Raw genomic sequence first — 13382 nt, 5'->3', positions numbered from 1 at the left:
AATTTTTCTACGGCAGAAGTCTTCAGCGGAGCAGGGAGTCGCGACGGTACAAGACCATGACGACAAAGTCTTCCGCGCACTCGGAGTACTGGCCGTGGATGAGCTGGATGAGCTAGATGGTCTGGTCGTTGATGATGCTGGCGTAAGGATCGTCGACAGCACCGTGACCGCAGATGAGCATCTGCGGGGGCTCCTTCTCCGTGGAAGCGCGCGTAAGAGTCCACGACGTTCGGGATGCCCTTCGAGGGGACATAAATGCAAGCTCCTGGATGACCTTCTGCAGGTCGCGTCCTCGTCGCCGAGAATCTTGTCCTTCTGCGCGAGTCGTTGGTCTCAGCCTGCCTGAGTAGAGCGAGGAGCTTCTGGGCGGTTGCAGCATCGGCAGACTCGGCGGCAGGATTCTTGCGGGAGGCTAATAGAGTCTGCAGTAGAATGAACAGAGTGTACCAAGAGGTGCGTGTACGAAGGAGAGTGCCAACGGTAACGAGAATGCAGTGTCGTGGACGCTGATGGGACCCAGACAGGTAGTAACTAGTAAGGACGAGGTTGAGGAGGACGCCATCCGTCATGGTGACGGAGTAGATCGTGTTGACGAGGCCGGCGATCTCGCCGAGGAAGCTGTAGACTGTACGGCGGAGTAGAAGGGCAAGAAAGGTTAGGCCAAGGAGAATGTAGACGCGCAGCAGGACGGCTACGAGATAGTCGGCATTGACGATGGCGGCGGGTGAGTGTAGTCGACGGCGGTGTGGGTTTATAGCGATGGCCATAGCGATGTCGAAAGTAAAAGCGAGTAAAGCAAAGATCAGAGCAAGCGGAACACGAGGAACGAGCGAGAAGGGATGCCAGGGTCGTCCGAACTGGAACTCATTTTGCAAGGCCTTGGAGAGGCTGAAATTAATGGTGGGCAGCTATGGCGGACTGCATCACCGTCCGGTCGTTGTTCTTAGCCGTGGCTAGTGAGAGAGTGCAGCAGGAAAACGCGCTTAGCTCCTGACGTCACGCGTCATGGGCGTCAGACCTGCCATATATATAGCTTCAACTTGACCTTGAAACCGCTTGACCCTTTTTCTCGTGCAACGATCTTGGAACCCCTAACTGCCGCTGCTGGTCTGTCTGTCTCTGGCGCTATGGCTAAGACCCTCTGCGTGGACTTCTCTACGTTCGACCCGTCAAACCTTACCGTCGCCCAGTTCCTTGCACAGAACAACCTCGCCATCGCCACCTACACCGTAAACAAGTCCGTGGATGCCTGCGGACGCGCCTTCAGAAAGGACAATATCGACATCCAGGATGGCTATCTCACAATGAAGGTCGCTGGCGGCACACCACCGGGAGGCAACGTCCCGAGCGCAGGGATCCGGACCATGGACAAGAACATCCTATACGGCACTTTCAAGACGACCGCCATCACCTCCCCGATCCCTGGAGTCTGTCACGGGTGAGAAGAGTGCACAAGTGCCGACCTCGGACCCGTCTACGCGTTCTTGTTGTGTCCGCGTGTTTGTTGACTACGACTCCTGACTTCGGGTCGCGTGCTGTCACCGTTAGCTTCTTCACCTACAAGAACGACCGCCAAGAGGCTGACATCGAGATCCTCACCGCGTCCTACGAGACTGGTCTCCGGCTCACGAACCAGAACAACCATGGCATCCGCTCGCAGAACACGCACGCTATCGTCCCCTACCCAGCGGATCCCCGCACAGGCGAACACGAGGTTCGCGTCATATAATTGATATCTCCTACTATATGTTCCGTCTCATGTCCCTGCACGACAGTACACCCTCGAGTGGACCGCCGACGCGACCAAGTTCTACTTCGATGGCGTTCTCGTGGCTACACTCAACACCAACGTCCCCTACGAGCCGTCTTGCTTCGTATGGAACTCGGTGAGGTTATCATACCGCATACAGTCAAGCAGAAGCTGAACGTCAACCCTCCCGGCGTTCGTTCTGACAGTGGTCGTCAGGGAACAAGAGGTGGTCCGCGGGTCCGCCTGCGGAAGACGCGATCCTCAAGATCAGCAAGATCGAGATAGAGTACAACACTGTGATCCCACAGAAGAGCTGAGGCGACGGACTTCGCGGTCAAAAGACATCACTGCACGCACCATGGCTCTGACTTGAGCTTGACTGTCATTTGCATGTGTTACGGTTTTCTATGTTATGTCACGATATGTGTAAAGTCGGGATGTCTGCATTCGCGGTCCCCAGAAAATGAATGATGTCATGTCTGAAATATGTGTTTGACTCGAAGTTGGTATTTCTACATTGACGCCGCGACTGGTGTCTTGGGAAAGGGTATAATCCTTGAGTGAAGAGGTGCAGAACCTCTATATGACGCGGACATGCATATTGCCAAACTGGCGTCGGCAAACGACGGCAGAAATGAGCAACAGGATGGGTAAATCCAAGAGTGTACATTCCAGCTATCTATCTTCTACAGATTTTCTACAGCAGGAGTCTTCAGCGGAGCAGGGAGTTGCGACGGTACAGGGCCAAGGTAATAGTACAAGTACACACACATGAAGCAACGACGATATCAACTCAACAGAATGCAAGCTAAACAAACGAGCGGTCAGCGGACCTCCGCAACGACGACACGACACTACACGACTTCTTTTGCACATCACCGCGCAGCGAGCAGCCCACTCTCCGCGCAGCGCTCAGCCCTGGACGTTGAGGTACGCACGCGGGAGACGGGGCTCGCCGGGCTGGTACGGCTCGCCGCACTCGGTGCGCATGAGGTCGTTGAGCCACGCGCCCTTGGGGTGGAGCTTGGCGCCGCGCGAGACGTACATGACGGCGAGGTACATCCACGCGGCGGCGTTGCCGACGGTCGAGACCTCGTCCGAGACGTGCGTGCGCGCGTACTCGGACACGGTCTCGAACAGCTCGTCGTCCGTGTACAGGTCGAACATGTGCTGCGCGACCGCCGCGTTGTCGCCCGGCTCGCACAGGTAGCCGCTCTTCCCGTCCACGATCTGCAGGGGGATCCCGCCCGTGCGCGAGGCGATCACGGGCTTGCCGGCGTGCAGCGCCTCCGAGACCTTGACCTCGAAGCCCTCGCGCGTCGAGAGCTGGAGTGCGAACTTGGAGTTCTCCATGAGCGCGTTGAGAACTAGATGGGGTGTGAGTAAACTGCGTGCCTAGACCAGCAAGAGAGAAGACGCACGCTGGTCGCTGGGCGGGCAGCGCATGACGACGAAGTCCTGCGCATACTCGGCGTACTGGCCATGGATGAGCTGGATGGTCTGGTCGTAGATGATGCTGGCATCGGGGTCGTCGACGGCACCGTGACCGCAGATGAGCATCTGTGGCGGCTCGACGCTGGGCTCCTTCTCCGCGAGCAGCTTGCGGAAGCGCGCGTAAGAGTCGATGACGTTCGGGATACCCTTCGAGGGGTCGAAGCGGGCGATCTGGACGATGTAGTCGCGCGTGGGCCAGCCGAGCTCGGTCATCTTGTCCTTGACGCAGAGCTGGCGGAACTCGCCCATGTAGTACTGCGAGTCCCAGTCGTCGAGGTGCTTGTTGAGCCCATCGAGCCTGAGAAGGGACAATTTAGACGAGGAGTTGGCACAAAAGCAAGGGACATACCAATCAGTAGCAGCACCAAGCAGGGCAAGCTTCTCGGGCGGGACGTCGCTTGGGACGAACTTGTTGACGGGGTGGGAGATGAACATGTCCGCGTGCTGGATGTTGTTCCAGAGGTACTTCCATACCTCCTCCTGGGGCGAGCCAGCGACATGCACGAGGTCACTTCGGATCTCGATGTGGGAACGGTAGATGATCGGGAGATCGGGGCGCACGCGCTTGATGAGCGGGATGAGGCCAGGCATCTGCGGGTCGTCTGCGACGGCGGTGAGCATGCTGCTGTCAAGCCCGCTGCCTGGGTGAACCCACCGATGAAGGCAATGTCAACGCCGCCCGGTGCCAACGGACCACCCTCGCCGGTCCATCGGAGACCGTTCTTGAGAATCCAGGCATCAAAGTTGTCCTTTGCTTCCTTGGTAAGACGGAGGTTGGGGTCGGCGACACCCTGAAGGATGTTGTGGTTGTTCTTCGTCGTCCGGAAGACGCTCGGTGACGGGTTCGGAACATACCTGCGAGAATCGGTCAGCACGTTGCTCGTCTACTCTCACGGCGATGGGGATAGCTGCAGGACGCCATCCTGGATAGGACGCAGATTACGCGCGCTCCGTCGAGGTGACGGAAGTGAACCTTGCAGGAATAATGACCCAGAGCGAGAACTCACCACGCGCAGTCGACATCAAGGAGAGCGAGGAATCGGATGAGCGCGTGACGCATCTATGAGACGACATTAGTTCGAGCGTTAGGCAGGGCGTGGGCCCACGAAGAGAGGAGACGCACCAGGGCGACACCACCTGCAAACAGAAGTGATCAGATATGTGCGTGAGAAAGTGCTCAATAGAGATGTGATAGAGAAGCACGCTAGAAGCGATCAATCCCCGCAATGCGGGGTAATCACATGCTCCCGGAGCACAAGATCGGGGAGCACAGCGAGTGGCCACAACTACAGTAGTCAGAAAGGACACTCACCACCCTGCGGCGTGGACGAGAAGAAGCCCATCTTGATTTTCTTCTCGCGCAGCTCGTCCGCCAGCTTGATGACCGAGTTCCACGTTCCCGGGTGCACCGAGTTGCGGTACACGTCGATGTCGTCGATAAGGTGGATCTTACCGCCAGCGTCGACAGCGACCTGGTTGCGGGGACCGATAGACAGACGCGGGTTGTTGCCAGGACCGAAATACATGATACACTTCCGGGCGGCGGAATCAGCCTGCTCGTCGACCGTGCGCGGAATTGGGAGCTTGTTCTGCGTTGCGCCGGCGGTGAGGTGTGCGCCCGCAGGCAGCTGGGCGGGGTCGTAGTAGACAGTGGGAGTCTCCGCGCCGGAGGGGACATAGGAGCCAGTGGTGGACGAGATGCGGTGCTTGATGTTGGGGCGGGTGATGGAGTCGGTGTGGTAGGGCTTGATGTTGAACACGATGGGGACGATGTCCATGTCCAGCCACAGCCGCGTGCAGAGGTTCGGTGCCTATAGATCACGGATTAGGTTGGAGAACTGCGCGTCGGGAGACAAAATGGAGGATCAACTGCGGCCGTCGCCGGGGTCGCAAGGAGTCCGCAGATCATGGCAACTCCGCGAGCCATGCAAGCCCAACTTGCGGACCAGTGAGGTTGAGAACGCCAGGCAGCCATTGCCAAGTATGGCATGCGACGATCGCGAGAGTGCTTCGTAGAAGCCGCGGAAAGAGTCAGGAACACAGAGCGATTCCTCGAGGAAGCACCTCGAGAGGAATCTAGCCAGGTCCTTCCCGGTTTTCGCGCCGCAGAACCAATGAGGGCGCGGAAGCCTTTTGGACGCGCGAATACAACGCGTCGCGGTTGCAATGGGACTCGGACGCACATGCCGGCGCAAATTTCAGGCAGAGGGACGGGGACGACGCACCTCGCGCAAGAGAATGACGGTAACACCTGCACCGAGGAACTTGCACATGTGCTCGGTGGAGAACTTGCGGAGGACGTCGAGGACATGCTTCTCAATGGCGGAGGCCTGGGCCTCGGGGTCGTTGGGGCTGTAGGGGATGGTGGAGGAGGCGAAGTCGGTGTTGTAGACAGAGTCGTGGATGGAGATCGCTACTTCGAAGTGAGTGCCGTTGTTGACGACAGCACCAGCGATACCTGCCCACATGGGCTAGTGGGCGGGGATGGGGGATGATGGATAGATGAGGATCTGGCAGAGAGATGAGGAGGAGGAATCAACGGACCGTCAGACTGGAGTAGGCGTGTACATTGGGCCGTTTGGTGGACACGACGCTGGAGAGACGACGGCGAATGACATCGGAGGGCTTGGACTGGAACTGATGCGGGGGTGCCATGGCTGGACGAAAGAGACGAAGGGAGGGCGGGAGGAGAGATGGGGAGATAGCGGGGATTATATAGGACGCAGGACGGGCAGGCGTGGGGGCATGCGCATGCAAGGGGGAATGGCCAATTCTGAGCGAGAAGGAGCGGCAGGAGCCAGGGAGCCAGGCCTCCACCCTCCGCCCGAGCCGAATCTGCGCAACCATGTAGCCGCCCACTCAGCGCCGTCCCTCTTATGTCACGCCGCTGTCACGCCTGTGTCACAGTCCCCGCCTAGGCTCTGCTCGAGTTGTCGGGCGACGACGACCAAGCAACTGGTCTTGAGCTTGAGCTCGCAGCTGTCCCGGCCGCGACCTGCACAATAACATCCCAGAATGGCATTCCCAGTGCACTCAGTCTCACCATCCGAGACCGACCATGGTCATGCGTCCGCCCCCTCCCCACCCCTCCTCTCTGCAGCTGCTTGATCCGACCAGCTTATTCTCTCGCCGCACCTCTCGGCTACCACAACATGGGAACCCCTGCGATCTAACACCGTTCCTCGCCTTCCCCGTCGAACGTCCTTCCAGGAACACCCCAGCTCTTTGCACTTTCAACAAACTCGCGACTGGGAGCGCGCAGGCCTGGCTTGTCTCCGCCTGACCTTCTCCGCCCGACATTGCTCAGAAGCAGCCGCCAGCCGCCCTCTCGAACTTCTTCGATGTCTCTGCCGTGCGGCCGCACCTCTCCTCGCTCCAAACACCGCCAGACAGATGCCACAATCGGGCGGCCGCTGCCGTATCCCCAACCCCAGTCCTTGCCCTCCCGCGCCTGGTCTTCTCTACCCTCGTCGTAACCCGGCCGGTCATCAGACCCACCCCAGCACGGCTTCGAACCATCTTCGAACGCAGCGACATGCGCATCTTCTCAAGCTCCGTGTCGTAATTCACTCAAGCGAGGCAGGATAGCGCGGCACATGGCGTCTTCCCTCTGCTCCCCGTGCGAACGTGCTCATCAGCCTCGAGATAGACGTGCGGGCGAATTCCAAATCCTTCTCCTGCCCACTCAGGCTGCTGCATCGGCCGCAGTGCGTCGTGGGGAGACGCGTTATGACCGTGACCGTACGCGTGACGTCACAGCGCGTCTCGGGTAGTGGGCTAATCAGCGCGTCGCGTCGTGTCACACTGTAACGTGTTTGCGTTGTGTTCTGCGCTGCCGACCACGGCCCATCACAGATTCTGGTCCTGGTCTTCGGCCTCAGATAGCCTCAGATCCAGTCGCAGCTAGGCTCGCTGCCTGCACCTTTCCTGCAGGCTGATCCTGCAGGGTCGTCCGCAAATCCAGCACGCGCGCATGGCGTGCCTGCCGATGACGTAGCCCGTCGTTCCATGCGTTTCGTAGAGCTCGGCCATGGCCAGGTGAGGTGAAGGCCACGGATGAAAATTCGAACGTTTCTCGCGCAGTCTCGGTCCGCACCAGGAAGTGGTAGCGATAGCAACAAGCGGGAATGAACACGTCCAGGTCCCCGGCGTAGTGACGCAGCAGAGTTCCGGAGATGCACGTCCACGTTGAGCCTACGATCGAATATACAATACGGATTAGGGTATGCCAATGGATGTACAAGTAAATGTAAAGGAACATGTCTAGATATCGTTGTCCTCCGAAACCAAATCCTAAAAGTCGTACCAATCCTCTGCGAATTCACCGCCACCTCCCGGCGACAACGGCCGCCACTCTTCCACGACCTCTTCCTCGCCCAGACTTGTTCCGTATTGCATGTTCGGCGTCCGGCCGAGGTCGTGTTCGTGTACGACGCTAGTCGACCGGGAGCCCGCCTCCTCGTCCTCCTCGAACTTCTCTCCTCCGCCTTCCATGAGAGCGTAATAGTCGTCCATGCCGCCAAGCTGCTCTCCAAAATCCTCGGCGTCGAGGTCCGCATCCGGGTCGAGCAGCCTCGCCAAGGCGTCCATGTTGATCTTCTTCGACCCACGCGCCTTCTCCTGGGCAGGCTCGCCGTCCTCTTTCCGGCTCCTCTTGCGCTTCTTCCCATTCCGAGTCGTCCCCGCCTCCTCGTTGTCAGGGACGCTCCCGGCCGCGTCCCGATCCTCAGGCTCGGCGGACCATCCCATGGCGATCCGCACGGCTTCTGCTTCCTCGGGGGAGCGCATCAGGCCGTCGAGCTCGTCCGCAGCGAAGAGCTCGTCGTCGGCAATGTGCTGCTCGTCCGTCCCCCCGCGCTCGTTCGCGAGCAGCTGCAGGCGGGTCGGAGCGTGCACGAACATGTGAGGCAGGGAAGACGCGTCTGCAGTCAGCAGATGCGTGAGCAAGTCGGGCGGCCCAGAGCCGCTCGTTGTTGTTGTCGTCGTCGTCGGGGAAGAAGACGAGGGAGCGACAGCCGGCATGCTCGCAGAAAGAGGATCGAGCAAGAACTGCGATGCATCGACGATAGACCTTGGATGGGATGTCTTGGCTTTCTTCCGAGGGGGTGCGGACTCGCAACTCGCAGTGGACGGAGCACTGGATAGCCGATTGCTCTTGCTCTTGTCACCGCTTGCTTCGCTCCCGCCCCACTCGTCCCCGCTGTCATCCTTCTCGTCTGCGTCTGCGTCCGTGTCCAGCTGCACGACCGGACGGCCGCCGCCATTCTCCATCCGCTTCCTCCATATCTCCTCTTGGAACTGCACTACATCCTTCAGCCCGCGCGCGACGACGACTCGCTTGGCGACCTTGGAGCGGCCCTCACCTTCCCTGCCCTTCGCCTTCTTGCGCTGGTGCGCCTCCAGCCAGGGGACGTCCCGGATCCATTCTTCCACAAGGTCGTAAGTCTGCTTGTACCGCTGCATCACGACGGCTTTCCCTGCCCCGAGGCGCGCGCCGAGAGCCTGGGCGAAGGCGGCGGCGTTGGGCAGGGACCTGGTGAGCTCTGCTTCTAGGGCGAGCATGAAGAGCGCACAAGCGGTGGGTGGGGTTGGCAGGTGGTTGAACATGTCAGTCCGCGCGATCAGCGTGGACAGGGAGATCGCGGTCCTAGATATGCTTGGAAGTCGCGGGACGAGCGGGGAGAGTACCTTGCTCAGCTGCGCGGGAAGAGCCGTTCCCGCTCCCTGCAGCAACGAGACGAGGTGCGTTTGTAGCGTCGGGATGTGCATCGCCGGGTCAGCAACGGAGAGCCCTAGTTGCAGAAGCTGCACCACTTTGGTGAACGCGCGCGAGACCGCGACGGGGGTCTCGTCGAGTAGGTACTGTGAGACACAGCGGCACGTCAACACATGCTCATGCACCCTGCAACAGCTGAGACAACTAGATAATGGCGAGGTGAAGGATGAGATACTCACTGCAATGTCACGGATGGAGTCGCTCTTGTGTGATTCGCGAAGTGAGATGGCTAATGCCGCCCCGGCAGTCAGCTTCGCCTTGCGGCCCCAGCGGTACTGCCCGACGCGCATGGCCTGGTCGAAAATGCCTTGTGCGCGCGTTGTAGCTCCGGGGTTTCCGAGGCGTGTCGTGAGCGTACGTATGAACTCGTGCATCGATATCTGAGCGCGCACGTCAGCCCGCACGACTTGACCAGCCAAAGTAGAAGAAATATACGTACCGTATTCCTACGATCTCGCGCCTCCTTCTCCTGACCAGCGAGCACCCGCCCGTTCCTGCCCCGCAGGGTGCTCGCACCAGGTATGTTGCTCCACTGCGAACGGTCATGGCCAGAGGTGTCGTACTGCTCGAGATGCGTGGTGAGCACGCTCTGCGTCGGGTCGGCGAGCGTCCCGCATTGTAAGCAGATAGCAGACCCGATGTCTTGGTCCCAGACTGTGCTTGCGCCGCATTCTTCGCATCTCCCACTCATCCCACGAGGCTCCAAGAGGCCCTAGCAGAGAGCGTGCGAGGAAGACGAGCCTAGTGTAGTCGACCGAGGTGCTGAGGGTGGTTGACCAGGTGGTGGTGGTGGACGACAAGCAAGCCGACGCGCGCGCTCCAAATCGCGCTGACGCTTAGGAGAGGTCTTTTCGGCGCTTAAAGACAAGATGGCTTCTGACTCTGACCGCGACCACAAAATTCGGCTACGCGTTTCTAACCAGAAAGCGTACGTCTGGGATGTAGAAGGTGAGCTTGGAGAATTTCTATGCTTGAACATGATGCTGATCGGCTGAGAGAAGGATAGATATCGCGACGTTACGCGCGAAACACCATGTCTGCGGCGTTTTGACCGGAACTCTGCCGCACCTCTCGCAGCAAAATGTGTTCCTCGGAGTACCGCATGTGTTGCTGCCAGAAGAGGTCGTGTTGCTGCTGGAGAAGCGTATGTCTAAACTCTCAACTTCAACTTCAGAACGCGCGCCCGCTCACTAGCCTCCAGAACTGGCCGTGCTGATCGATGACCCGCGTGCACACCGTGCCCCGTCCGCCCAAGCTCTCGCGGACTGGAACGAAGAGCGAGAAGCGTCCGTCAGGGCGCAAATCGTAGCTGCAGAGGCTGATAAGGCGTCCGAGAAGGCGACAAAGTTCACTCATTCGGAGGAAGCGATCCGGAAACGTAAGGAGCGCGAGGAGAAGAGGGCCGCTGCAGCTCGGGCGAAGGCTCTCGCGGAGGGCCTTCCGGTTGACGAGGAGGTGCTAGCTCCCTTGTCCGCAGCACCTGTCCTTGAGGAACGGCCAGAGACGCCGAGCAAGGCTGTCGTGCACCCGTTCACCGTGACTATCCCTGCGAGCTCGTCGGAGCTCCAGTGGTACGCTCCGGATGATGCTGTGTACTCAACGTTGGAGTCCGCGCGACAAGCGGGCGTCTGGACGTATCCCACCACTCCGTTCGAGTATGCGAAGTGCCGCGTCTTTCAGGACCTGTGGGAGAAAGGCAACTATATGGGCGGCGGTATCAAGTTTGGTGGCGACTTTTTGGTGTATCCTGGTACGTCCTACTGTGCTAACATTCGATCGGGCCGTTTGCTCACACCCACTGCAGGCGACCCGCTGCGGTACCACTCGCATTTCGTTGCGTCGGTTATCGAGTCGCCTAACGCACCGTTAAGGCCGATGGAGATTGTTGCTCATGGGCGGCTGGGGACAGCTACGAAGAAGTCGCATCTGTTCTGCGAGTGGGATGAGAAAACACAAGCGGTGACATACTTTTCGGTTGAATGGGCTGGCTTTGGCTAGTTGTTGTCGTGCTTGTACCCTGAGGTTGATCTATATCAACCGCGGAATATTGTAACTACCAGGTGGACACTACCTCTGTGCGCGATCCGGCAGCCTGCGAAGCAAGATCAAGGCCACGGGGTTTCGGTCGCGATGCAAGCGATGTGGATACGACGAGGTGAAACTTGTTGCTCCATTCACAAACAAAGCACGAAATCACAACCCACACACGACCCCTCAACTACTCAATCGAACTTCCTCCCTAACCTCCCTGCGCTCCCAGATGGTCCAACACCGCGAATCCTGGCCCTCACGGGGTCACTGAGCGCGCTCCTCACGCTCATGGTATCCATCTCTACCGCCTCGCCCTCCTCAATGCTCTCTACGCTGTCGCTGGGGACTCTCTGGTGTCCTGTCCCAGCCCCCGCACGCCGACCTCCGCCTCCGCCGTAGCTAGAACTCGTACTACCACCAGTGCCGACGCTCAGGATCCGCACGATCCAGTCGTTCAGCCAGATTACGGGGGCAAACACTGGGATGCGAATGGGCACGAGCGGCGAGGGGTAGCGGATGGTGTCGTCGTTTGCACCCACTGCGCCCTTCATAGAGGGAGTTGGGTTGTAGGGGTCAAGCGGGACAGGACGGGCGTACATTGCCATGATGATGTACTGGACAGGACGTATGTTAGGAGCGCATTATCGCGATCTACTCGCTAAGACTTACCGCAGGGAAGAAGAGGGCAAACAAGGCAGCGTTGGCTAGACTACTACCCCACATGCAAAGTGCCGCGGATGGTAGTCCTAGCAGCCTTGTCAGCGTGTGCTATGATGGGAGCGTCTGGTAGCCGACATACCAAACGCGAAGTAGTATGCCCATCGTTCCTCGAGATGCCGTACCCGTCGGGCTAACGAGAGACCTCGAGCTATCCAGATGAACCTACGTATATTCAGTCGCAATGTTGGAAGAGACATTGACGCGTACTCACTCGAAGCAGTAATAACTGAATATTCCTCCGTTAGCAGCATGCTATGACGCCGGTATAGAGGCGCAAACTCACGCATCAACCCAGCACAAGAAGGCGAACCCAACGGGCGGTCCAACGTATGGTATATATGCAAGCGCAAAGGAGACAATCACGGACGTGAACACCATCACGGCACGGTACGCGGAAGTGGCGAGCGCGTTCAACATGCCGCTATAGGTGGATGGCGGTTGTGCGGCCGCTCGGGTGCCATGTTGCAGAGTGAAGGTGCGTTTGGCTAGGAGTGTGCACCATGAGCTCTACGGTGATCGCAAGTGCATGAGCAAGTGAACGGGCCATCGAGATGAACATCAGGGAGCAGGGCCTGTCCCTTTGTTCGTGGTTCAGTGATAGGGAAGAGATCATCTCATTGGACACACATCGAGTGATATCCGTCGAGGATGTGGATTCAATAGAAGCATCATATTGCTGAGGTCGGGCTGGTCCCAAACCCCGGGAGAGGGCTAGGTACATGTAACAGGATACTCACGTTGAGATAGAAGGACACTCCAACGACAGGCAACAGCCAAAGAACTTGGTAGAACCATCCGAGATTTCGATGAAACCACTTCTGTTGACTTTGCGCCAGTGGAAGCAGCAGCCAATCAAAGAAATAGATGGACACCAGCGATACCGCGTTCAGGATCAGGGACTTGAACACATTCGAACGGACCTCGGAGTCGCTGTATGTGGATGAGACCATGAGAAGGGTGACTCGTGCTTCCACAGTAGGCATCACATACCTTGCAACAAGTCTCGCGACAGTGTCCCACCGAAAGGCATCGAGCAGGCCGCGCCCCGCACACGACAGCTGCAGCCAGGCAGTTTCTTGGAGAGAAAGAAATGTTGGGTATGAAGATCTTGAGGAGGTATACTGAGGAGCCTGGATGAACTCCGAGGAGGATGTCGACGCGTACTGCGGCCGCAGCTGCCTGGGTGGCCTGGACATGGTGGTGTGGGACGCGGGGTCGCGGACGGGACGGCAACGTGTTCCAGCATCGGAGCGCCCGTCGGCCTTTGTCGCTCATCCGGTTACGGAAGGTCTTGTCGTTTATCATAACCATCCGAAGGCCTCGCTAGTAGTGGGACACAGAGGGAGAGGCATTTGGCACCATGATGCATGATGTACGATCCCTCCGACCCGTTCTCCCTTAGTTTGGATGTTGACACGGCAGTATCCATCCGAGTCTGCAACCGCCATGGAACACAGTATTTACCCTGGTCCTACGGCGACCGCATGTCGCCGCGGCAGTGCCCCGAATACGCGACTACTGGTAGTGAATGTTGGTTGCGGACCACCATTACTACGACCACGACGTGAATGTACTCTCTCGTCCCCTTTCTGAGCCTTCAAGCCACGTTCA

General features: G+C 58.7%; 6 protein-coding genes across 6 annotated transcripts; 2 read left to right on the top strand and 4 right to left on the bottom strand.

The window, feature by feature from the left end:
- Positions 1–112: 112 nt before the first annotated feature.
- On the bottom strand, positions 113–767 carry L226DRAFT_572137 (uncharacterized protein; the record flags this gene model as incomplete). The annotated part of the gene is made up of 2 exons (XM_067684644.1): positions 113–412; positions 480–767. The coding sequence occupies 2 exons, from the start codon at positions 765–767 to the stop codon at positions 113–115; spliced, it is 588 nt and encodes a 195-aa protein (XP_067534035.1).
- A 360-nt stretch (positions 768–1127) lies between these two features.
- L226DRAFT_561195 (concanavalin A-like lectin/glucanase) lies at positions 1128–2105 on the top strand (the record flags this gene model as incomplete). The annotated part of the gene is made up of 4 exons (XM_067683417.1): positions 1128–1438; positions 1549–1714; positions 1776–1886; positions 1957–2105. 4 exons carry the CDS (start codon positions 1128–1130, stop codon positions 2065–2067), a joined length of 699 nt encoding a protein of 232 aa, XP_067534034.1. The 3' UTR covers positions 2068–2105.
- A 169-nt stretch (positions 2106–2274) lies between these two features.
- L226DRAFT_536147 (trehalose synthase) lies at positions 2275–6083 on the bottom strand. The gene is made up of 9 exons (XM_067681050.1): positions 5789–6083; positions 5470–5715; positions 4557–5055; positions 4368–4381; positions 4252–4304; positions 3900–4099; positions 3594–3846; positions 3172–3542; positions 2275–3117 (listed from the first exon to the last, which is right to left on the bottom strand). Exons 1-9 carry the CDS (start codon positions 5897–5899, stop codon positions 2663–2665), a joined length of 2202 nt encoding a protein of 733 aa, XP_067534033.1. The 5' UTR covers positions 5900–6083; the 3' UTR covers positions 2275–2662.
- Positions 6084–7166: 1083 nt separating this feature from the next.
- Positions 7167–9823, bottom strand: L226DRAFT_553616 (uncharacterized protein). Its single transcript, XM_067682939.1, has 3 exons — positions 9460–9823; positions 9200–9400; positions 7167–9106 (listed from the first exon to the last, which is right to left on the bottom strand). Exons 1-3 carry the CDS (start codon positions 9709–9711, stop codon positions 7538–7540), a joined length of 2022 nt encoding a protein of 673 aa, XP_067534032.1. The 5' UTR covers positions 9712–9823; the 3' UTR covers positions 7167–7537.
- A 66-nt stretch (positions 9824–9889) lies between these two features.
- Positions 9890–11089, top strand: L226DRAFT_553615 (tRNA-intron endonuclease catalytic domain-like protein; the record flags this gene model as incomplete). Its single annotated transcript, XM_067682938.1, has 4 exons — positions 9890–9968; positions 10027–10164; positions 10222–10770; positions 10825–11089. 4 exons carry the CDS (start codon positions 9890–9892, stop codon positions 11016–11018), a joined length of 960 nt encoding a protein of 319 aa, XP_067534031.1. The 3' UTR covers positions 11019–11089.
- Positions 11090–11169: 80 nt separating this feature from the next.
- Positions 11170–12974, bottom strand: L226DRAFT_510215 (uncharacterized protein). The gene is made up of 7 exons (XM_067678250.1): positions 12762–12974; positions 12509–12701; positions 12055–12278; positions 11983–11997; positions 11851–11933; positions 11721–11797; positions 11170–11665 (listed from the first exon to the last, which is right to left on the bottom strand). Exons 1-7 carry the CDS (start codon positions 12965–12967, stop codon positions 11243–11245), a joined length of 1221 nt encoding a protein of 406 aa, XP_067534030.1. The 5' UTR covers positions 12968–12974; the 3' UTR covers positions 11170–11242.
- Positions 12975–13382: the final 408 nt, after the last annotated feature.

This window comes from Lentinus tigrinus (assembly GCF_003813185.1).
Source record: "Lentinus tigrinus ALCF2SS1-7 unplaced genomic scaffold L226scaffold_17, whole genome shotgun sequence".
NCBI classification, from domain to species: Eukaryota; Fungi; Basidiomycota; class Agaricomycetes; order Polyporales; family Polyporaceae; genus Lentinus; species Lentinus tigrinus.
This window is presented reverse-complemented; position numbering and strand designations above follow the sequence as displayed.

What these genes read in the sequence shown, in the direction of transcription:
- L226DRAFT_536147 (XM_067681050.1), bottom strand. Translation starts at nt 5,899, where the DNA reads ATGGCACCCCCGCATCAGTTCCAGTCCAAGCCCTCCGATGTCATTCGC. An exon ending in CTTGATGTCGACTGCGCGTG is followed by an intron (nt 4,100 to 4,251) that starts GTGAGTTCTCGC and finishes CGATTCTCGCAG; the next exon opens with GTATGTTCCGAACCCGTCAC. An exon ending in CGTTGACATTGCCTTCATCG is followed by an intron (nt 3,847 to 3,899) that starts GTGGGTTCACCC and finishes CCGCCGTCGCAG; the next exon opens with ACGACCCGCAGATGCCTGGC.
- L226DRAFT_553616 (XM_067682939.1), bottom strand. Translation starts at nt 9,711, where the DNA reads ATGAGTGGGAGATGCGAAGAATGCGGCGCAAGCACAGTCTGGGACCAA. An exon ending in CGCGAGATCGTAGGAATACG is followed by an intron (nt 9,401 to 9,459) that starts GTACGTATATTT and finishes GTGCGCGCTCAG; the next exon opens with ATATCGATGCACGAGTTCAT. An exon ending in ACTCCATCCGTGACATTGCA is followed by an intron (nt 9,107 to 9,199) that starts GTGAGTATCTCA and finishes TGTGTCTCACAG; the next exon opens with TACCTACTCGACGAGACCCC.
- L226DRAFT_510215 (XM_067678250.1), bottom strand. Translation starts at nt 12,967, where the DNA reads ATGTCCAGGCCACCCAGGCAGCTGCGGCCGCAGTACGCGTCGACATCC. An exon ending in GAGTGTCCTTCTATCTCAAC is followed by an intron (nt 12,279 to 12,508) that starts GTGAGTATCCTG and finishes CGATCACCGTAG; the next exon opens with AGCTCATGGTGCACACTCCT. An exon ending in GGCATACTACTTCGCGTTTG is followed by an intron (nt 11,798 to 11,850) that starts GTATGTCGGCTA and finishes CAAGGCTGCTAG; the next exon opens with GACTACCATCCGCGGCACTT.